Source organism: Capra hircus, chromosome 9 (assembly GCF_001704415.2).
Source record: "Capra hircus breed San Clemente chromosome 9, ASM170441v1, whole genome shotgun sequence".
In the NCBI taxonomy this organism is placed as follows: Eukaryota; Metazoa; Chordata; class Mammalia; order Artiodactyla; family Bovidae; genus Capra; species Capra hircus.
Genome location: NC_030816.1, coordinates 39912508 through 39937433, shown reverse-complemented (window position 1 = coordinate 39937433; position 24926 = coordinate 39912508). Strand labels below are relative to the sequence as shown.

General features: G+C 41.4%; 1 protein-coding gene across 2 annotated transcripts in view; it reads left to right on the top strand.

Moving 5' to 3' along the window:
• Nucleotides 1–24926, top strand: part of KLHL32 (kelch like family member 32) — a 216473-nt gene that overhangs the window by 141260 nt on the left and 50287 nt on the right. The window contains exon 6 of one of the 2 annotated variants that reach the window (XM_013966475.2): nucleotides 10877–10930. In XM_013966475.2, coding sequence (XP_013821929.1) covers nucleotides 10877–10930 — 54 coding nt within the window. Of the gene's footprint in view, nucleotides 1–10714; nucleotides 10931–24926 lie in introns of both variants that reach the window. The other variant, XM_005684660.3, reaches the window with a different exon arrangement.

The window sequence follows — 24926 nt, the reverse complement described above, 5'->3', positions numbered from 1 at the left end:
TCTAAGTCACAGTATATAAGAGAAGGGAGACAATCTCATAACTAGAAGAAAGTATCATTTGAAAAGCTACTTTGATCTGAATAGCCAGTTGATAGAGAAAGTAATTTTCTTGGGCTAAAAAAGAAATTTTGGGTGGATTGAAATATTTGAATTTTTTTCACACCAGAGCTATTATATTGTGCTTGTCTTTAAACACTTTCAACTCTAGATACTAGTAACAATTTTCCCATTTTAAAACTGGCCATTGGCTTTGCCTTGTGTATGTGTAGGAAGGAAGATCAGAAAGAGACAGGGAAGATGAGGGAGGCCAGTGAGGTATGAAAATGGCCCAATTTGGATGATATTCAAAATTGGGTAGACATGTTGGAGAGGCATGGCCCATTCTGGTTTTGCTTGGTTATAAATACATGGAAAAAGCTCATGGCTATTCTTTCATTATACTCCTATGTATTGAGCATCTGTTCCCTGATAAACACCAGGGGCACAATACAGTCTCTGGCACCAAGCACTTTAGATTTAGTAGACAGATCTGCAATCAAAGAGCCTTTGCTTACAGTGACAAGTGGACTGCTAGAAATCTACAGAGGACAGGGTGGAGGCACAAAGAAGGAAGTGGTCAGTTCGACCTGAGCAAGGGAAGCTAAAAAGTAAAATGGATTCATTCATTCAGTAAGTGTGGCTTGAGCCCCTATGTGCCTGGCAATGTTTGGGGCATTAGGGGTATAGCAGTGAAGAAAACAGATAAGTCCCTTTTCCTATAGAACTTGGGACTTGGGAAAGGGGACACACACATCATCAATAAGTAGGCAAATAAATGAAGAAGATAATTTCAGATAGTGATGTGTGCTCAAGGCAAAGAAATTTCAGTAATGTGATAGAGGGAGGCATGGAGAGGAAGAGGGGGACATACTACTTCAAGTAAGGCCAGATAGAAAGATGGAGACATGATTCCTCATCCATAGGAATTTTGCAAGTGTGGCTTCTTCTAGAGTATTCTCCCTCAATCCTATCACCATCCTGTTTTAAAATGTAGGTTTTATTATTATTCAGGTATGGTGAAACCAGCCTCTTGCGGCGTCTGCTCCTTTCTCCTGGGTCCTGGTGCACACAGGGTTTTGATTGTGCCCTCCAAGAGTCTGTTTCCCCAGTCCTGTGTAAGTTCTGGTGGCTCTCTGCCCCTGCAACAGGCCACTGCTAATCCATACCCCTGCAGGAGACACTCAAACACAGTTCTGGCTCAGTCTCTGTGGGGTCTCTGGGTCCTGGTGCACACAAGGTTTGTCAGAGCCCTCCAAGTGTCTCTGGCTCATATGCGGTTTGATTCTAAAGGTGATTTTGCCCCTCCTACTGTCTTGCTGGGGCTTCTCCTTTGCCCTTGGACATGGGGTATCTTTTTTTGGTAGGCTCCAACATTCTTCTGTTGACGGTTGTTCAGCAGCAAGTTGTAATTTTGGAGTTCTCGCAGGAGAAGATGAGTGCACGTCCTTCTGCTCCACCATCTTATAGTCAACAGACTTGACCCAGACTTGCCTGTGAGTGTCTGAGAGTCTCTGACGGAGGTGTGGGTCAGCGGTGGCCTGCTGCAGAGTCTGGGCCACTGAGTGTAGCAGTGCGTGCATGGGACCTTTTGAAGGAGGTCACCATTATCTTCATTACCTCTATCATAGTTTGGCCTCAAGTCAAACAACAGGGAGCCCTCCCCATCAACAGAAAATTGGATTAAAGATTTACTGAGCATGGCCCCGCCCATCAGAACAAGTCCCAGGTTCCCCCTCAGTAAGCCTCTCCCATCAGGAAGCTTCCATAAGCCTCTTATCCTTATCCATCAGTGGGCAGACATAATGAAAACCACAATCACAGAAAACTAACCAAACTGATCACATGGACCACAGCCTTGTCTAACTCAATGAAATTATGAGCCATGCTGTGTAGGGCCAACCAAGAAGATGGGTCATGGTGGAGAGTTCTGACAAAACATGGTCCACTGGAGAAGGGAATGGCAAACCACTTCAGAATTCTTGCCTTAAGAACCCCATGAACAGTATGAAAAGGTGAAAAGATAGGACACTGAAAGATGAACTCCCAAGGTCGGTAGGTACCCAATATGCTACTGGAGATCAACGGAGAAATAACTCCAGAAAGAATGCAGAGACAGAGCCAAAGCAAAAACACCACCAAGTTGTGGATGTGACTGGTGATGGAATTAAAGTCCGATGCCGTAAAGAGCAGTATTGCATATGTTAGGAATGTTAGGTCCATGAATCAAGGCAAATTAGAAGTGGTCAAACAGGAGATGGCAAGAGTAACCATCAAAATTTTAGGAATCAGTGAACTAAAATGTACTGGGATGGGTGAATTTAACTCAGATGACCATTATATCTACTACTGTGGGCAAGAATCCCTTAGAAGAAATGGAGTAGCCATCATAGTCAACGGAAGAGTGTGGAATGCAGTACTTGAATGCAATCTCAAGAACAAACCATTCAATATCACAGTAATCCAAGTCTATGCCCTGACCAGTAATGGGGCATAGACTTCTTCTTGCTGAAGAAGCTGAAGTGGAATGGTTCTATGAAGACCTACAAGACCTTCTAGAACTAACACCCCCAAAAGATGTCCTTTTCATTATAGGGGACTGGAAAGCAAAAATAGGAAGTCAAGAGGTACCTGGACTAACAGGCAAATTTGGCCTTGAAGTACAAAACGAAGCAGGGCAAGGCTAACAGAGTTTTGCCAAGAGAACACACGGGTCATAGCAAGCACCCTCTTCCAACAACACAAGAGAAGACTCTACACATAGACATCACCAGATGGCTAACAGCGAAGTCAGACTGATTATATTCTTTGCAGCCAAAGATGGAGAAGCTCTATACAGTCAACAAAAACAAGACTAGGAGCTGACTGTGGCTCAGATCATGAACTCCTTATTGCAAAATTCAGACTTAAATTGAAGGAAGTAGGGAAAACCACTAGATCATTCAGGTATGACCTAAATCAAATCCCTTATGATTATGCAGTGGAAGTGATGAGTAGATTCAAGGGATTAGATCTGATAGTGTGCTTGAAGAACAATGGACAGAGGTTGATGACATTATACAGGAGGCAGTGATCAAGAACATCCCCAAGAAAAAGAAATGCAAAAAGGCAAAATGGTTGTCTGAGGAGGCCTTACAAATAGCTATGAAAAGAAGAGAAATGAAGAGCAAGGAGAAAAGGAAAGATATACCCAGCTGAATGCAGAGTTCCAAAGAATAGCAAGGAGAAATAAGAAAGCCTTGCTCAGTGATCAGTGCAAAGAAATAGAGGAAAACAATAGAATGGGAAAGACTAGAGATCTCTTCAAGAAAATTAGAGATAACCAAGGGAACTTTTCATGCAAAGATGAGCACAATAAAGGACAGAAATGGTATTGACCTAACAGAAGCAGAAGATATTAGGAAGAGGTGGCAAGAATACACAGAAGAACTGTACAAAAAAGATCTTCATGAGCCAGATAATCATGATGGTGTGATCACTCACTTAGAGCCAGACATCCTGGAATGCATAGTCAAGTGGGCCTTAGGAAACATCCCTACGAACAAAGCTAGTGGAAGTGATGGAATTCCAGTTGAGCTATTTCAAATGCTAAAAGATGATGCTATGAAAGTGCTGCACTCAATATGCCAGCAAATTTGGGAAACTCAGCAGTAGCCACAGGACTGGAAAAGATCAGTTTTCATTCCAATCCCAAAGAAAGGCAATTCCAAAGAATGTTCAAACTGCCGCACAATTGCACTCATCTCATATGCTAGCAAAATTCTCTAAGCCAGGCTTCAACAGTACATGAACTGTGAACTTTCTGATGTTCATGCTGGATTTAGAAAAGGCAGAGGAACCAGAGATCATATTGCCAACATCTGTTGGATCATCGGAAAAGCAAGAGAGTTCCAGAAAAAAAATCTACTTCTGCTTTATTGACTATGCCAAAGCCTTTGTGTAGATCACCACAAACTGAGAAAATTCTGAAAGAGATGGGAATACCAGACCACCTGACCTGCCTCCTGAGAAATCTGTATGCAGGTCAAGAAGCAACAGTTAGAACTGGACATGGAATAACAGACTGGTTCCAAATAGGGAAAGGAGTATGTCAAGGCTGCATAATGTCACCCTACTTATTTAACTTATATGCAGAGTACATCATGAGAAAGGCTGGACTGGAAGAAGCACAAGCTGGAATCAAGATCACTGGGAGAAATATCAGTAACCTCAGATATGCAGATGATACCACCCTTATGGCAGAAAGTGAAGAAGAACTAAAGAGCCTCTTGATGAAAGTGAAAGTGGAGAGTGAAAAAGTTGGCTAAAGCTCAACATTCAGAAAACTAAGATCATGGCATCCGGTCTAATCACTTCATGGCAAATCGGGAAACAATTGAAACAGTTAGAGACTTCATTTTGGGGGGCTCCAAAATCACTGCAGATGGTGACTGCAGCCATGAAATTAAGACACTTGCTCCTTGGAAGAAAAGTTATGACTAACCTAGATAGCATATTAAAAAGTAGAGACATTACTTTGCCAACAAAGGTCCATCTAGTCAAAGCTATGGTTTTTCAAGTAGTCATGTATGGATGTAAGAGTTGGACTATAAAGAAAGGTGAGCACCAAAGAATTGATACTTTTGAACTATGGTGTTGGAGAAGACTCCTCAGAGTCCCTTGGTCTTCAAGGAGTTCCCACCAGTCTGTCCTAAAGGAAATCAGTCCTGAATATTCATTGGAAGGACTGATGCTGCAGCTGACGCTCCAATACTTTGGCAACCTGATGCGAAGAACTGACTCATTTGAAAAGACCCTGATGCTGGGAAAGATTGAAGGCAGGAGGAGAAGGGGATGACAGAAGATGAGATGGTTGGATGGCATCACTGACTCAATGGACACGAGTTTGAGCAAGCTCCAGGGGTTGGTGATGGACAGGGAAGCCTGGCTTGCTGCAGTCCATGGGTTCGCGAAGAGTCGGACCGGACTGAGGAATTGAACTGAACTGATGGTATAACCAACCAATCAGGAGACCACTGCCATTGAAACGATACTTTGTTACTTACAGTTCCCAAGACAGCAGCATGGCAAAGCCCATGGGGCCACAGCGGGGAAGTGCCAGGGTTGAACAGGAGGTGGAAGGAGTGAAGGGAAGTAGTGGGCAAGAGCAATTGTTGCGGCTTCCTCAGGAAAGACAAGGCCGATAAGCAGGCTTATCCAGTCTGAGGTATATAGGCCGTCTCTAGGTGTCTGCTACTTAGCCCTAGGTTCACTGAGTGCGTGCGTGCTCAGTCACTTCAGTAGTATCCAGCTCTTTGGACCTCATGGGCTTCAGCTCATCAGGCTCCTCTGTCCATAGGATTTCCCAGGCAAGAATACTGTAGTAGGGTGCCGATTCCTCCTCCAGGGGATCTTCCCAATCCAGGGATCAAAGCTGCATGTCCTGTGGATCCTGCATTGGCAGGTGGGTCCTTTATCACTTGAGTCACCTGGGAATGCAGTGGAATGTTGACGCCTGGAGTGTAGGAGCCAGCTAGAGGAGGTGGTGGCAGTTTGGGCTCTTGACTGGTTACTCTGCATATGAAAGGTGCATCCTTCTAAAAATTGGCTATCCTAAGGGAGAGGTGGTCCCTCCCCAGTCAGTGAGGCCCCTGATGCCAGAGCATCAAGATACAGCAAACAAGAAGTTATAGTTAATATGCAGCCCACCCCACCCTTTGCCAAGTTAACCTGCCCTTCTTCGGTTATCAGCTGCATGTTGCCTTCTCTGGGACACCATTCGTATCTTTCCACTCCAGGTCAAATCTATCCACTGGGCATTTATAGCTCTCTGTTCTACTTTGTAACCTTTACCTCAGTGATACTTTTCCATTCATTTTCAGCACTTTTTATTAATGGCTTACTCTTCCAATAGACTATACATATTATGAAGCTTAGGACCTGCCTATTTTTCTTCGTCTCTGTTTTATTTATGCCTGGTGTGGTTCTGGCACATGGATGAATGTATAGGTCATTGAAATGTTGGCATTCTAGCAAAGGTGTGTAGGACTGTTATACTACAGGGTAAGCAGGTCAGCAGGTTATGGAAGGCTATACACTGTAACTGAGTTTGGACTTTTCTCCATTAAGCAAATGGATACCTATTGATGGGTTTTAAACAGATGATCAGTATGGTTAGATTCGTGTAAAAAGAGAGGATTGAGAGTCTGATACTGGGAGTAGGAAATTGCAATTCGGGACCCTATTGCAGGAAGTCTGGATCGGAGATGGTGAACAAAACAAGAAATGTTAAGGAGGAAGAGCAAACAGAACTTGGTGACCAGCTGGCTATGAGCAAGGCATATGGCCTACCTTTGGAGACCCTGCTGTGGGGACAGAATGTGGTCATTCTCCTAGAAGGGGGATATAGGAGAAGATGCAAGTTTGCAAAATGTAAGTTCAGCATTGGTATGTTGAGTTCAGTATGGCTGTGAAATATCCAAGAGAAGATGTCCTCTTATCTGCAGCTGGGAAAATGAATTCAGAGCTTAGGAGAGAGGTTTGGGCTAATAATATAGAAGTGGGAGGCCTTAACATGTAATCAATTTATGACTCAATTGTATGGTTTTTACTTGGCTTGCCTCCTTTTCCCTGACTTACTGGTGCAGCTTATTTAAAACTTTGATACATGAAGGAACCACATTCTTCACTTTGCCCTCCTTGCATCAGTGATGAATCAGGGTTTATGGATGCCAAAGAGCAGTGCTCAAATGTACTCTAATGGTTCCTTGCCTGCCAAATCTACTGTCTGCTTTCTATGGACCAAGCTGTGTGGTAAGTGCTTTTCTGTCATCTCTATAACAATATGAACCGGGTGGACTCTCCATTTTGTAAATGAGGAATAACAGAGGTCCAGTGACTGATCCAAGGTCATAGCCAACAATAATTAACATGCTGGATTTGAACCAGGTCTACCTGATTCTGTGGGCTTTGCTTTTCTCCACCAGCCTGGATTGCCTCCGAGTGCCTGTGGCTGTTGATGGTTTGTTCTGCTCCTGGATACAATTGTTCTTTCTCTTTTTGATATATATAAAAGAGTTCTTTCAAAAAAAGTCTAGAAATATGTACAGAAACATTAATAGTGATTATCTCTGCATGGTGAAATAGGAATGATTTTTGTTTTCTTTTCCATACTTTGTACTTCCTGAGTTTTATGCAATGAACAAATATATTACTGTTTATAACCAGACACATAATGGCACTATTTCCATAACAGTGATGATTTTTTTTTCCATGCAGAGAATTATAGATGAACATTCAATGCAGTTTAACCATTGCTTCCCACCTCCCCCATCACATTAATGGGAATCCTTAAAAGCAGCATTATTTTTTGCTTGCACATGGTCTTAGCCGATAGAACAAGAAGCGATGATTTTGCTCAAGACTCACATGAGCACATGGCCCCAGTAGGAGGGATGTATACTGTGGTATCAAAACCTCAGTGAAGGTTTTCTTTTTTCCTCTCAGTTCCCCCACTTTACACAGTGTGACTACTGAGGTGCTAAGTATGCATAGCAAGGGGAACCAGAAGCTTTGGCAGAGAGAGCTCTGGTGATTTGGGGAAATCATGCTTTTAAGTAGCAGAGAGGAGAAATGAAAAGGTAAAGGCAGGGAGCAGACTTTAACTGTTGTTTCTCTCGTATACCAGTATATTTCAGTTGAGTTTGCCTTTGCTCTTCACTCAAGCATTGACACTTGTCCATTTAGCCTTTGTTCCCCACTAATATCAAATGCTTTGTTAGATTGGATTTGGGAGTGATATAAAATTATACCCTTAGGAAACAAAAATATTTCAGGACTGTGGAAGTAGGAATTAAATGATTACATTCAAGAGGAACACAGCAGAAGAGAAACACACTTTTTAAAATCTGGTATTAAGTTAATTCTCTGGTCCGCTGCAATTTTGAACTGGACTGACTTCTAATCAGAAGAAACCCAGCATCTCTATACAAAGAGACTTTAAAAAGAATATTTGATCGCTGCTGAATAATCCAGCCCCAGACTCGGTCATGTACACCTTTTTGGCAGAATGAGTGGGGAAAAAGACACCGCCCCTGTGCTGTGCGTGTTCATGTTTTACCTTGCCGAGCGTGGTTGTTTCTGCCTCTGCGCATGCTTGTCTTTTTGCGTGGTGCCGCTGGCTGCTGCCCTACTGAATAGAGGCAAGGTTTAGGCATGCGCTCCGGGTGCCTGGAAGGCGCTGACACCCCACGCTTCTGAGCGACTGCAGAGTGACTTGTTAGTAGTAGCCAAGTCGCTCAGTCGTGTCCGACTCTCTGCGACCCCATGGGCTCTACACTGCATGGAATTCTCCAGGGCAGAATACTGGAGTGGGTAGCCTCTCCCTTCTCCTTGGGATCTTCCCAACTCAGGGATCCAACCCAGGCCACCCACATTGCAGGCAGATTCTTTAGCAGCTGAGCTGCCAGGGAAGGCCGCAGAGTGACTTACCTGGAAGCTAAAATCGTGTCCAGGGCCCAGAAGCAGTTACACTTGCTCCCTAGATGTACTGACTAGAAATAACTTACTCATTCCAAGAAGATGGTCCTAAAGTTGGCTGTAGAAACTCCTCGTGCAAGGGTTACATATTCTTTCCTTCCATAGTAGAATTTACCAATCTGAAAAGATAAGATTTGGAGAATGAGTTTAAACAGTACTTTAAAAAATTGGTGCTGGAGGCAGACTCTGCAGTATTCCTTTGATAACGTCTGCTGAATGGAAAGCCAACATATTTTAATTGAGTGGTTGTGAGTGGACCCTTAGATATTTTGAGTTGTAATGAATTTTAGTGGTTAACTGTGGTAAACCTCATTTCAAAGACAAGTTATTTATTCTTTTTTAATTGTGTTGGCAAATAGAGCTATTAAGAGCCAGAATCTTATGTCTGATTACTGAAGTCATAGCTTGACTCCTGTTAGGAATGTAATTAAAGTGTCATCTCCCACCAAAAGAAATAGAATCTAAAGAAAAAGAATCAGGTGGCTGTGATGATGATGCAACTGTTACTCTGAGACCTGTTTTTACATCTTCACTATACTTTTCATTATTTAGAAAAACATTGTACAGTAGAAACATAATGGAAGTCATATATATTAATTTTAAATTTTCTAGTAGCTGCATTAAAAGTAAAAAAACAGGTGAAATTAATGATAATATATTTAATCTACTATATCCAGAGTAATACCATTTCAACATATAATCAATATAAAAATTATTAATGAGACATTTTGCATTCTATTTTTCTTACTCTTTGCTTTCATGTATATTTAACATTATGCATGCATGCATGCTCAGTCACTCAGTCATGTCAGGCTCTTTGTGACCCCATGGAGTGTAACCCACCAGGCTCCTCTGTCCATGGGATTCTCAGGCAAGTAATACTGGAGTGGGTTGCCATGTCCTCCTCAGGGGATCTCCCCAACCCAGGGATCAAACCCACGTATCCTGCATTGGCAGGTGAATTCTTTACCACTGCGCCACCTGGGAAGCCCATATTTAACATTTACAGCACATCTCAAATCACACTGGCTATATTTCAGATGCTGAATAGGTACGTGTGGCTGGCTAGTAGGCTTTACCATGTGGGACAGTGCCCGTTTAGCACATGTTCCTTTAAACCTTAAACTGTTATGGAAACAGATATATTAGAATATATAGGTCTTAGAGTTCTTAATACTTTTTAGATTACTAAAAACAGGGCTAAGTATGTTGAAAATAAATCAGTCAATGGACTAAAATAGCCATCTGATGGTGTTCTGCATTCCTTAAGTTACTGGGAAATATTGTAATAATAATTGCAAGTTGAAAATGAGGAGAACTAAGACAGAGCCTACTCTCAGTCTACTTGAAATAGGTAAGTTTTCTATCAACAAACCTGCATGCCAACTATGGTTCTTGCAGAGTTACAAGGCAGAGATTTCATAGATGTCCTGACTTCTGGGGGCATTATTTTATAGCTTGGCTATGAGTTTGAGAATTTGTAGAGACAGGTAAAATCCCACCCACCCCCTCACAATAAAGTATTGCAACAGAAACTCTTTGAAAAGATTGCCATTGACTGTCTGAAGTTTATAAAAGCAAAGAACAATGATAAATCGTTCATCTCAGGTGCATTCAATATAGAATTACTCAGGACAGGAATCTTTTCTGAGATTTCCTCATTCCCTGAGACTTTACATGTAAAAATCTTTGTTTTAATTCATTGTCAGTTGTTTTTAACTCTGTGTTTAATTTGAGGTTTTGGAAAAAGGGTAGGGCTCCCACTCTACCTGCTCTCATTTTATCTTTAGTGGAAAAAATGTATCACCTGAGAGCTATAAAATGAAAAATATTGTTTTCATTGGGAAAATGTTCCTAAAAGATTGCAAAGTAACATTTTTGCCAGTGAAACCAGAAACCCCTTTCAGTCCCTTTATTAAGAGGTCCTTAAGTACATGGGTTTTAAGAGGGGCAAAATAAGGGGGGGGGGGAAATGGTAAATTCTAGAATACTAGTTCTCTGTCCAGAGCCTTGTAATGAGGATTTTGTTGTCTTGTATAGTTCCCTTTCTCCTACTCCTGTCATGCAAACTTCAGGGAGTCTGAATTTCTTGCTTATTCTTTCTTGGATTGATTTCTAAGAGATCTTTTTCCATTTTTATTTTTATTTTTTTGACACCCAGGAATTAAATAGCTTTAATTACTTGGATCTGTACAGACTTGCTGACCTCTTTAACCTCACTTTGTTGGAGAAGGCAGTGATCGATTTCTTAGTGAAACACCTCTCTGAGCTCCTGAAGAGTCGGCCGGAGGACATTCTAACGCTGCCTTATTGTCTGCTTCAGGAGGTACTGAAGAGCGACCGCCTGACCTCCTTGAGCGAAGAGCAGATCTGGCAGGTAAGGGCACTCATGGGTCCTCCTTCGGCGCGAAGTCATGAAATGATTAAAAGTTAAAGGATGGAGGAACAATGACAACTATTTTGTCTGGTTTGCTCCGCATTGGAGTTGAAGTCTTAGAAGTCATGTCCTTGATGGGCAAGTAATTGGAGAACACCAACCCTTGAGGCTTCATCCCGCTCAGCTTAACTGAGGGAATCACAGGTAAGATTCCTCAGACCCTCACCATGGCTTTCCAGAACCTAACGGGGTTACATCAGAAAGAGTCAAGGGTTTTTATTCTCTTGCCAAACATAGTTACTGAAGCTGAATATGAGAAGGACAGATTGTAAAGTGGTATTTATGCCTATTTAAGACCAATGGAATCAGAATAAATTCTGGGCTTTCTGGTAAACAGTTCAGAAACAGGCTTTGTTACAGTAGAGAGCAGCTGGGACCTTGAATGAGATGAAGCTCTTGCTGCTTCGCATTGGGAAAATCTCTTTCCTTCCTTCATTCTGTGCTCATTGCTGTTTCCCTATGCCCTGCCGTTCTACCTGACATGGCATTCCTTTCAGATACCCTGTGTTTAGGGGACAGAGGATGTTTTGTGTTTTCAAGTCGATTATTCAATTGAAATCCGTTGTGCTCGTCTCCAGTGACTACACTTGAACAATCCACAGAGTGTCTTTGGAAAGCTGTCAACACACAGTCACCACAGTCTGACTGTTTTCCAAAGACAGTAAGAGTCCATCTTTCCCCGCTTCTCCTTATACTGTCGTGTGCTTCCCTGGTGGCTCAGGCGGTAAAGCATCTGTCTACAATGCAGAAGACCTGGGTTTGATCCCTGGGTCGGGAAGATTCCCTGGAGAAGGAAATGGAAAACCGCTCCAGTACTGTTGCCTTGAAAATCCCATGGACAGAGGAGCCTGGTAGGCTGCAGTCCATGGGGTCACAAAGAGTCGGACCCGATTGAGCACACTTCCACTTCCTTATACTGTCTGTCTTCCTCTCTGAAGCAGTGGCTAGCCATCTTGTTACTTCTTGGATTCCATACCTTCAAGATTTCGTGGTCATTTGAAAAATATTTATATACAGAATACAAGTAAAAATATGAAGTCTTCTGTTAGCAGATGAGGCACCTTGTATCTTATCAAAAGACATTCAGAGAATACTTTAATTCTGGCTGAAATGGAGTCATAGGTAGTTGTGAATTATCCAATGTCTGATTCTCTGGTGGTGGCGACTGAATTGCTAAGTCGTGTCCAACTCTTTGTGACCCCATGGACTATAGCCTGCCAGGCTCCTCTGTCCTTGGGAATTCTCCAGGCAAGAATACTTGGGGTGAATTGCCATTTCCTTCTCCAGGGGATCTTCCCAACCCAGGGATCGAACCCACGTCTCCTGCATTGGCAGGCAGATTCTTTACCACTGAGCCGCCTGGGAAGCCCACATCTGATTCTACTGATAGCTAATTTTCCTGATGCCTTTCTCCCTAATTTCTTTGTTTATCTTACTTTAATCAGCAACTTTCCTCTTCACCATTGCTTCCACCAGTGAGGATAAGAGCTGCAGTGTACTGAAGGCCTTCCGGGACCCAGGCTGTTTGCAAACTTACTAACTCATTATCACAACAGGCCCGAAGGATGGCTGTTATCATTCCATCCTCCGGACAAACAAGATGAGGCTTCAGTGTCTTGCCTCAGGGTTATAGAACAGAGCCAGGCTTCAAATCCATGTTTGCTGACACCTGCCCTCATCTTTCAAGTATTCCATGCTGTCTTGACAAGAAAATATAAGTGAAAAAAACAAGCCACAAATTATTTTCTGCTTCTTAGGTATATCTCATAATGTTTGTTCAGGCAGAGGTCAGAAATGTTGGTGAGGATGAGTTTGGGGTATAAATTTTAATTATCTGTGGAAAGCACAAATCATCAGAATTACTCTGGTTAATTCAAAGTGAGAAATTGTCATATTTTTCTTGACTTCCCAAAGGGAAAAAGACTTAGAATGAATTCTGCATTTGATTATTTCTAACCAAATTGAGATGTGAGCCAACCATCCCTGTGGCTTCTGTCTCTCTTTGTGGCACGGTTGAAAGCACTGCCAGATATCAACATGGTAATGTACAGATGTGTGAGTGTCCAAAAATTTCACGCTATTCACATAGGAGTTACTATAATTGCCTCTCTAAAGGTTACTAATATTATAATGTAGAACCTCAAAAGCTGCTTTCTGCTGCAGGCAATATTTTCTTAGACTTGGTCCTAAAGAAAGAATTAAAAGACTCACAGAAATATTATCAATTTAGGCATTCAACGGGCAATAAGAAACTATTTTTGCATTATCTTAGTAAATAAGTAATTCCCTCGTACTCAGCCCAATAGAGAAAAATCAGATCAGTCCAGTTATACCACCTCAAGTATAGTTAAGTTCATCATTTTTGCTGAGGTTATACTGGTAATGCAATATACCAGGGAAGAATCTAATATTCAGCCCAGGGTGAAGATTGGGTATGCCAGAGGATTAGTGTCAGGGTGACTTTATAGAAGTGAAACTTGATGGACAGGTTGCAGACAGATCTACAGAATCTCATTAAATTGCTGAATTGTTCATTACGGAACATTCTCACTGTAATAAAGTGCTCATTGACTTTGACAAATCCTTATCCCATGTCTTAAAGAAGAGCAGTGAATCTAGGGGTGTTGGGGAGGAAATGGAAAATTGGCACAAAGTAGGACAAGTAATAGAAAAGCGGACGGAGGGATGTGCTGTTTGATTATGTGCAACTGGTAACTTATGTGAGAGCTCAGTAAACACACACATACCCCCTTCCACATGTGGCTCTTCCACTCTCTGATCTACTGGTAATGTAATCCGGGATATCCACTTTTTTGGCAAAAGGCCCAATTTTTATTATTCACCATACTTCACACAGTTTGTCTCTAAAGACATGTCATAAGAACTGTCACTTTATCCTAACTGAACAGACTTTTTTTTTCTTTTCCCTGCTATCCCTTATCCAGCCCCTTTCCTGCTAAAATGTGCTAAAGCCCGTGATAACCATTCTGTGCATCTGAAAACCTATGAAATCCCCTGAGATTATGCTTTTTGTCTGCTCTCTTTTCTTCCACCTGACCTTTTAAAACTTTATCTTAAGTCTTCTCTCTCACAGAGCCTTCTTCATCCCCCCTAAACAGTTATTTTCTCCCTTCCATAGCCTGAAACTACTGGGTCTGTTCATTAACTTCACTTTATATTCACAGGTACTGTTGAGACTTTACCACGGATACACTTTGGATATATAAGGACAGAGAAGTCCCCTCAAAAAAATCTTTTTTTTAAAAAAATTCAGTTCAATTCAGCTCAACAATTTGGTCTTAGAGTTCAAGGCCAGCAATTTCTCAGATTCTAGATTGGTTGTTGGGTTCAAAGAAAGAGGAGACTAAAAGGGAGCAAATCAGCGGAGGAGGAAACATGGGGCGTGAGGTCACTGGCATCCATGACCTGGCAAATCTCCACCAGTTTTATTTTGCTTTCAGGTTTTAGCTTTGACTTAGGACTTTGTTTCAGCAGGGGCCTGTTAAATTTCTCTCGTTAGATTCAACATATAGTTTCAGACTACTGAGCCAGAGGTCCTGCTCTAAAACTTAGAGTGAAACCATGAAACAGTTCCATTCCACTCCCACATATTGGGTCTGTTCTCATTTCATAGGAGGTACTGGATAATCTGTTTTTTCTTCAGGATGGTATATTCTCTGCCTTTTTTTTTTTTTTTAACCATAGTCTCTTTTCTGAGAATAAAGGGGAAGTTACCTCCTATGACAGTGTAGTTTGTAGAAAAGCCTATATATTATGTAAATTCTTGTATTTGCTAGTGTAGGGAGAAAGTGTGGCTGTCCACCTATCAATATTTTTTGTTATTGTTGCACCACATGGCAGGTGGGATCCTAGTTCCCTGACCAGGTATCAAACCCAGAACCCCTGTACTTGAAGTGTTGAGTCTTAACCACTGGACTGCCAGGGAAGTCCCTATCCATCAATATAAACTGAGCACCTACTAAATGACCAAACCATGGAATGTAAGGCATTTCCCTCTCCTAATCCTCATGCCAATTGGGAGGGATCCTTCTGGTTTTAAACCATTACCCAGCTCTCTGGATTATTATTTCATCTCTGAAGTAGCAGAAACAAGGATATTTAAAAATAGGTACAGTAGATTGTTGAATTACAAACGAGTATTTATTGTATACCTATTATGTGCTTGGCACAGTTTTAGAAGTTAGACCCTGGGGTAAAAAGCTCTTTAAAAGTGTTCAGTTGGCAGGTTAGAGAGATTTAGCTTAGCTTTATTTCTGAACATGGAAAGATTTTGTTTACCTTTAATTCTTATTTTATTAACTATTTCCTACTTTCAGTGAAAAGCACTTATTATTTAATAAGTGTTTATTATACATCAGTGGTTTTCATCCTTTACTAACCTTGGCTTGAGAGTTCCTCCTCTTATTTTGAGCCTAACTTGGCCTGGACTTCAGTAAATAATAAGAGCAGATGATTCGGTGGTCACATCACTGATGTCAGACAAGACCAGACCTTGGCAGGGAAAGTCTTTTTTATCCCAGTCATGTCCTGTTTTAGTTTGGCAAAGAGGAGCCATGTCATGTGGTTTGGGGCTGGGGGAATTGGAGTGGGTAATCACGTTTACATTTGTCTTTGATTCATTGTCCCCAGAGCCAGAGGTTGTACCTGTAGCATTTGTGTTTTGAATGCTACCTTCTTGTTCTCTTACACTCTATAAATAATGAATTAAAAACAATTATGTATAGTTTTCATATTAAAATGTATTGAATGGATAATAAGGCATCTTACTATTCCTATAAAAGGCTGGATTTATTCTAAGAAAATTGGTATAGTAAATGAGTTTCACCTTTTAAAACAGCATTTTTTTCTTGTGTTTTAGTTGGAAATTTGCCTCTGTAAATCATACTGTTAGTAACACATTCACTTTATATCTCTAGAGATGTAAGTCACATATTGTTTAGAGTAGTCAACAACCTGTGATGCAGTGATTGTTTTGACAGGCCCCTCCTGGGCTTTTATCTACTCCACAAACTACCCACATTAGGTTTGATTTAATCATTCCCCTCAAAAGGAGTCCCAGAAAGTGAGCCCAAACAAAAAGCTACTCTCCCTTTATAGTTGGAAAATAGAGGACACTAGCGATGTGCTCAGCGTCTGACTTTTATCTCTAAGATGATAAACTGTCCCAGATGCACCTCTGGCCAGGGAGAAGGGAGGACTTCAGACAGTACTGTGTGTCCAACAATACCATCATAACACTTCTCGTTTGAATATCACATCCTGGTTTCCAGAATGCGTCTGCATTTTGCATTGCTTTGTGCTCCTGTGGTACAAATGGGGAAACTGAAGTAACAGAGCTAGAAATCAAACTCATGTCTTCTAATTCTTGGGTTTTTCCCACTTTGGCCCATAGCTGCCAAGTTCATAATAGAAGAGCAAAAATACTTGGGGTGTGGTGGACACAGAGGTGCATCAGGTTAATCCAGTGACTTGAAATTAGGAAGGGCCTGGCTGTTCCTGTTCGCTGGTGTGGTGCCAGCAGGTTGAAGGGGTAAAGGACAGCTCTGCGCCTTCATGCCTGTGCCATGTGGCTACCTCTGACTCTGCTCCCTGTGCTTAATTATGTACCCCCACCCCGTGCCTGATTGCTTCCCAGTGGGGACTGACCTCTGCCAAATACAGTGGTGATTTCTTTGCTAATTTTGGGTGTATTGAAATGATATGGGTGGACTGGAAAACGAAATTCTTTTGCTTGGACATTTCAACATCATCCAGTATCCCATTGCCTTTTCTTCAGTGCTTTATTCGTTGTTAATTCTTTTTTAAAAAATATTTATTTATTTGGCTGCACTGGGTTTTGGTTGCAGCATGTGGGATCTTTTTTAGTTGTGCCGTGTGGGATCTAGTTCCCTGCCTGGGAATCGAACACAGGCCCCCTGCATTGGGAACTCAGTGGAGTCCTAGCCATTGGGCTACCAGGGAAGTCCCTCATTGTTCATTTTTGTTCATTGTACCTACTCTCTTAAGCAGGTTTGCAAACCTTAGTCAATCACTGCAGTAGAGTCCAAGCCTCAAAGAAATTAGACTATGGGTGACCATTTAATCAAAAAGCTCCATAAGTAGTGTCCTCATTCTTAGACTTGGTAGTTGGAAATGAAATAAAATATTGTGGCCTGAGAACTCTTATCCCCACCCCCTAATTACAGTCTTCCATTTTATCGCTACCTTTCCTCAGTTTAATTTCATATATTCATGTATCATTTCTATTTTTTCAGAGAGGCCCTTTCTGGGCATCTTAACTAAATGTGTACCATTTTTCAGTTTGCTTCCTGAAGCTTCTGGCAGTCCCTCCCAAATACCTACAGTCTTTCCTACAAATGTGATGCGGGCATCTTCACTTCCTTTTTACTAGATGTTACACTGTGAATCAGAGAAGGCAATGGCGCCCCACTCCAGTACTCTTGCCTGGAAAATACCATGGACGGAGGAGCCTGGTAGGCTGCAGTCCATGGTGTCACATAGAGTCGGACACGACTGAGCGACTTCACTTTCACTTTTCACTTTCATGCATTGGAGAAGGAAATGGCAACTCACTCCAGTGTTCTTGCCTGGAGGATCCCAGGGACGGAGGAGCCTGGTGGGCTGCCATCTCTGGGGTCGCACAGAGTCGGACACAACTGAAGTGACTTAGCAGCAGCAGCAGCACACTGAGAATAAATAGTGGTTCATTGACATTCCAGATAGTGATGTGCCCGGACGATGTTTGATCCTGGGAGTGCCCCCAGCTGGGCACTGAACGCTTCTGCTATTTCAGGTCTTGTTGCTCAGAGGGGCCAGAGTGTGTATTCAGTCACTTGTCTTGATCTGCATGCGGCTGATTCCCTGTGAGGACTCATCCCCGAGGAGCTTGACTAGTGGTCCTGATGTTGTTCGTCTGGACTGTGTGCCTTTGAGAGATGCACGACACATTCATTTCAGAGGGACTTTGCTCCAGCTGCTACTCCGTGCTAGAGCTGTGCATTGTCAAGAGGCCGTGCAGGGCAGTGATTATCAGAAATTACAGGAGACCTAACTTGTATTCATGTGCTGCTGTTCCCATGAGTTAATAGTTTCTTTTTCCCTCCTTTTATTTTGTTTTAAATGAGCACAACAGAACAACAAGGTGATTTATGAGATATGACATATTTATGTTCTCTGCTTCTAATTTTCATTGTGATTCATGTTGTTTCCAGACTGATATTTTTGTTGTTGCTGCTGTGAGAAGGAAAAAGATGACTGGAGAACATTACTTATGCATTGGTAGCCTGCAGTCATATTGCTGCTACCTGGGTTATCAGGGATTTAAAAATAAAACCCAAACTGTATGCTAAACATGAGGTAGAAACCTTGAGGCCAGGCACAGAAGTTCATCAATAATAATAACACCAATAATAATTTTAACAATCCTTAGAGAGCTTTATACTTTTTAAGCACTTTTACACACAGCATTTCATTCAAGTCTCCCATCAGCCTTGTTAAGGTTGATAAGGCAACTATCACCCAAATTTTAACAGGTAAGGAAATGAAAACTCACAGAGGACAAGTGGTTGACTCCCTTCACAGTATGGTTTCAATGTAGATCTCACTGTGTTCTCTTCAAATACTCCAAATCACCAAGAAAACAGAAACTCAGTGTACCTGATACAGCTTCTCAAAAGTCAAACCGACTATATTGCTCTATAACGCATGAGCCAGCAGTCTACGTTTCCTAATAAATTACCAGTTTTCACTTTCACCTGTTGTGCTGCTTTGTGGGGAGTTGCAAAAACGACTCTTAATAAAAGTCATACAAAAAAATGTCACTGAAGGTCTTTCTTTTATCAGAGCCTGGAAAATTGAGGCTCTAGATGGTTTGATGAGAAAGAGTGAATGGAGGACTCTGGCAGAGGTAGGAAACCACCTTCCATTCCTTGGAGGTACAAAGTGATAAAGTGCAAAGCAGAAAGAGACAGCCCATAATGGAGGATCACTTAAAATCTGATCAAGAGATTTCGATCAGTGTGAAAAAGAACTTAGAACATGGTTATTTCTGTTGCAGCCTGCAGACTGAGTGATGGAAAGTCTTCAGACTGTTGTGAGAGTAAGGATGAATCAGATGGAAATTATTAATCCTGATATCTTCATTTTATACCTGAATATTAAAATTGAGAAATTTATGTAGTAGAAAATGACATCTGGGTAATGGCCTAGATATGGGATTTAAGAGAAAGGGAGAAAAATATTAATTTATTAACACTGATAAATGTTAAGTGTCTTTCTGGTAGAAATGAGCCTATACTCCATGTCCTGCATTGCCAGACTATTTCTATAGGAATCCTTACCAGGCCAGTTGGGTGCCCGTTAGCTGTGGTATTTGTGCCAGTTGGCTGTATCAGATCATAGAGATTGCCTGTTCTGGGTATTCTAGAGGAGAGGCTCTCAACTTAGCCATGGAGTGAGCCAGAGGCTCTAGGTTTGTTTATATCCCAGAGATGTCTGGGGAACCTTTGGCATTTATTTTTAAATGCTAACATCCTTTCACTCTGCTTCACTCACCCCTGCCTCCAGGACTGGCTACAAGTAAAACTAAAGAAGAACATCTCAACTTACCTGGAGGGAAAAGGTGGCCATTCTAAGATAGTAATCATGGGCAGTATTCAGAAATATAAGTAGTTGAGGTTCTCCTTTTTAATAGGACCACCTCTTTGTTACTTGGGGTGCCACATTGGAGGAATGAAAACAGATTTCAGTATTCCAGTAGACAAAACATAACCAGAAAGAAAAATTCTCTTAGGTAAAAAATCTTTGGTGGGTTCTAAAGATAAACAGCACAGGCTTTTGCATTGTTCCTCTTTGTCTATAGGAAGTCAGTTTCAGTAAGTGGTACAGATACTACTTACGTTTCAAGAACAGAAGCTAAAAAGAGCCGGCCCAGCTGGAGGCTGAATGCACTTTTCTTTGTGTGTGTTCTTGTTGATGAGAAATGCCCACACACTAGCTCCTCTGGCCACACAAGGAAGTCAGGTAATTGAAGTAGTGATGGATGGTGCACTGAAGTTTAAACGTTTTAGGGGGACCTATCTTATTAACACTTTAAAACAAGTGAGCATAATATCATTAATTTTGATTAATTCATTTGCTCTTAATATAGCTTTTAATTTGTAATTCTAGGTGAATTACAATGTAATTTGGCATTAATTATACTAAATTGACTATAAGTCAGCCAATCACAATGGGAAATTACTCACAGCTGAAAGTAAAACTAGAATTCTCCATCCAGAAAGGACAACGCTTAGTTAAGAGGCAAATAGACTTTAGACGTCCCTCTCTTTGGCTGTGTGAATGACATTGAACCTGCCGAGGGCTGTAAGCAATTTCTTATTCTGCTCACTGCTGGGACTGTATACTCTGGAGTGAAGCCCAACACAGAGAGTAAATAATAAAGTAAACAAAGGGATTGATTTGTCAGGTTGCCAGGTCTCCTGAAGAATCTTTCTGTTCTTCTCATCTCGTGTACGATTTAAGCCACGTAGAGGGGCTGTGTAGTGCTTTCAAACGATGAATTCCACACCTCTTGGATTCAAGAGGCTAGAACAGACACTGACACAGGTCTGCCTGCTTTTCATCCTCCTGGTCTGTGAACCAGCTAAGGAAATTCTCTCTTAAATCCCACATGCTGTCAGTGTCCCAAAGCCACTCTTTTTTTTTTTTTTTTAATATTTTTATTTATCTGTTTGTTTGGCTGCTCTGGGTCTTGGTTACGGCTTGTGGGATCTAGTTCCCCAACCAGGGATCAAACCCAGGCCCCCTCCATTGAGAGCTCGGCGTCTTAGCCCCTAGACCACTAGGGAAGTTCCCCAAAGCCACTCTTAATTGACCAATATACAAACTACCTTCTGGGCAGAAGGAAGTCTATGCCTTAAAAACCAATGCTACTCAGGGAGAAGAAGGGAACCCTCAGGAGATGCAGAGCCTGGTCATTAATAAAGCTTGTTGGAGGCCCCTGTGCACACACCACAAGTGCCGCCTGAGAAAGTGGTGGGAGAGCGAAGATGGTTTTGTAAAATAATTGTGTCTGAACCATTTGCCAGGTATCTTTCTAGAAGAATTGTCTCCTAAAAACAGAATGAAAACTTTGAGATGCTAAGAAAACTTTGAGATGGCAAATTTAGCAATATCCTGCTTGAGGTATATGTACATGTAAGTAGAACGTGAGTCTGAGTGAACTCCGGGAATTGGTGATGGACAGGGAGGCCTGGTGTGCTGCGATTCATGGGGTCGCAAAGAGTCGGACACGACTGAGCGACTGAACTGAACTGAAGTTAGAACTATGGAAATTTTGTACATTCTTGATACTTTTGAGGTGAGCACTTGACCCATAAAATGAGATCTAACTATGAACAGATTAAATATTGCATGGAAAATTCCAGGCTGGTTTTAATAATTCCTTTTACTTTGTCTATTATATACCCTTATTGTATCATTCCAACTCACAGTCTAGCAAATAAAATGGCCTAAGTTGTATGTAAAAGTTTTGAGTGGAGAGGTTAAAAGCTATCCTGTCCCTTGTCTCTTTACACACATAGGGGTCGGGTTCACACCACACACACAAACACACTTGCAGGTAGACAGACACATATGCACATCACAGTTTGCACGCATATTAATTTTTATAGCTAAAAAACTTTCCTTTGTTTTGCACTATTGACCTGAATCATAATACTCTCATGATTGGCTGGTTGATCCCAAGATTAAAGAAGAAAATAGAAGTTAGAAACTTACTTTTGCTACTCCAGGTGTATATTCTATTATCATAAATTATTTAAGAATATTAATGACTATAGTCTGTGTAGTTGCCACATGAATGCAGCAAAAATCACCTCAATTTTTTTTTCAAATTTCTTTGTGCCGAATTTCGCCTGGCCTATCGCAGACATTTGTATTCCTTTTCCTCAAATATTCTTTTTAATGTCAGCATAGGTTTGATGGGTTCCACCTACCCCTGTGGCTCCCAGTATAGCTACGTGTTCCTAACTCAAAATCACCATTATTTGATCTGTATGCTCTGATGGATGAGCTCCTTTGAGCTCCTAATGTGGTGATCTTCAAGAACAGTAAAGGATTTGGGGCAGAGAAACTGGAACTGAAGTAAGCAGAGCAGAGGGGTTGAGAGAAAACATTTACAAGATATTTCTGGCCTCGGTTTTATCATCTCATCATTTAGAATGCCCGTGGAATAAATGGGTCTGTTAATCAAACAGCACTGAGAGGTTAGGTCATTGGAAGGCTTTTTAGTCATTTTGTGCTTTTCAAGAGTGAATTTGTTAGAATTATGCTGAATACCCACTTAAAGCCTCAGCTGATAACCCTACCTGTGTTTTATAACTCTGCACTGTCAGAACTCATAATAAGTCAAACATTCTTTCAGTGGTGCTCATAAGGGAGGGAAGAAAAAAAAAGCCCACAAATTTAAGAGTAATTTCAGATTGTAAATGAAAAGGAGAGGCACGACTGTTCATTTGCACCAATCATGCCTTCCTTTCATCTGCTCTGATTAGGCCTGGTGCGGTTTCATCAGACCCCTCCATCACCGAGCTGTCACTCCAGCCGTCTGTTGATTGAAAACAATCAAGGCTCTGATGGCACAATTATTCTGACCCTTTAACTAGAGGCTGCTGTGATAATGAAAGGTTGATTATGATAGTTTGTGCCTCTTTCAGTTTGCCAAGAAGGTTAATTTGGGCATCAGACGGATGTTTAATGGGCGCTTGCTGGCTACACTGAGGTAAATGAGAACGTGCAGTCTTGGATATTGCACGGATATAGTTTGGCTGTCAATCATTGTCATTTGGAGTTTGTGCCTCACACTCTGGAAATCACATTTTATTTTTTCCTTGGGATTTAATTTATTCTGTGCCCCGAGGAAGTTCTTTCACTCAGTGACCTTCACAGCAGCTTTCTCTGCCTTTTTTTTTTCTTTTTTCAAATGGAGCTCAAAGGCACAACACATCTAGAAGAGCATTTTTCTTTCATTTTCACTTAAAAATGGAAACTTTAAAAAATCCATCCTTATCGCGGCCTTCCAATAGAGCAAATGTTCCCATCCTGGTTGTGCAGTGGGGGAGTGTAAATGACAGGGGTACTCTGGCCAGCTTGCTAATGCAGCAGCTCCCACAGCTGTTGTGCACTGCTTGTTACACCAACCAGCAAAGCTGGGAAATTCAAAATGGGCGCATATATGAACTGAAGGCTCCATTCTCCTTATGTTTCTCTCACCAGCATGTCTCACAGCAGTCTGATGAATTCTTGTTTCCAAGGGCAGCCTCTGACTCCTTTTGCCTCCTTGGGAAGCACGAGGGGAGGGGTTGAGCTGGGGAGACACGGTTGAGCTGGGGAGACAGATATTTGTCAACAGAACAACGAAATTTCAATTTGTATCATCCGAGCACCTAATCTTTTTGCTTTTTGAAGCATAAGGTAAAAAAGATGCAGGCGTCTAATAGTGCTGGTGTTTACAATGCATAGCTCATTTTAGTCCTTGTTTATGCACACCTTTTAAAACAAAAAATGGAGGAAAAGAAAAAATAAAGGAAGGCCTTCATTTCTGTCTCCAAGCTCTGCGTAGTGGTCTCATAGATTAGGGACCTGAGAGCCAGAATCACTGTTCTGAGTTTTCATTTATGTTGTCTTCGGGTCCTCCCTTCCACACTGTGAACAGTCAGCAGCATGTTTCTACTTAGCTGTGGGACATTTTTTCTTACATGTCAGTTGTAAAACAATTAAGTGTATAGATGTTAAAGTGACAGCGTCATAATGATTATAATTTTACTTCAAGTGTTCTATTTTCACATTATTTCTTGCTTTAAAAAAAGCTATTCATTTTTGAATGGTAAAGGGAATCATTAAGCGATAATTCAGTCTCACGTGAAGAGGCTCAAAAAAATGAATTAAGTCACTGAATTCAGTTACTGTTTTAAGGCAGCCCTTATTTAAGTAACAGTGCTGTTTAAAATATTTGAAAATATATGAGAATAGGGTCGTGCGTGTATGTATATATAGTCTAACTAGATTCTTCATTGCACTAGACCACGAATAATTACTTTTGTTTAGCTCTCTGGATAGCATGGATAAAATCACCCTCAGGGATGCTTAGTAAAATTACTGATTAGTTATGTCTTGTTTTTATTTCAGCAGTAGAGAATAAAAAGGTAATTAGGGGAGAAAAGTCTCAGTCAAATCAATCAAGTGAGGTTTTTTCTTTTTTAGTATTTAAAAAATAAGATGACTTGCTACAGTGGTATCTATGTTTTATTTTTAGATTCATTCTGTTTGCAAATTAATGAGACTTAAGCAAAAAAAAATTTTTTTTTGAAGTATAACATTATTTCAAATCATTTTTGGTCCAAGCCTGTGTTTCTACCTTCCCCCAGCCTGCTGAACCCTTTACCTGTTGTGGAAAACTAATATCTAAAGATAAAGAACTTTCTCTGTGTCCTTATAAGCTCCCCACCACATTCCCAGAGCCGTGCTCTCACGGTGCCTCTGTTCACTTGAGCCTGCATGCCCTCAGCAGTGATGTCCCCCATTACGGGGTCCCCAGGGTGTCTCACTCTGCTGTCTCCTGGCCTCTGCTCCTAGGGCTGGGCTCCGTTCCTGGCGCCACTTTCTCCTTCCTCTTCAACTCTTCCGTCTCCACCTTCAAGGTTCCCCTTGTTGTTTCAACACGTTGCTCCTCTGAATGCGGTAAAGATGTCTTGGGTCTGTGACTTCTTCATGTTGCAGTCTCAGAATTCCTTCAGCAAATTTTTTTTTGCTGACCAAAAAAGATTTTTTTCTCCTTCAGAAAACAACTTACAGATTTCCTTCTGGACGCCTGGCCATGCTTCTTCTCTCAGGATAGCGTGGAACTTGCTCCTTC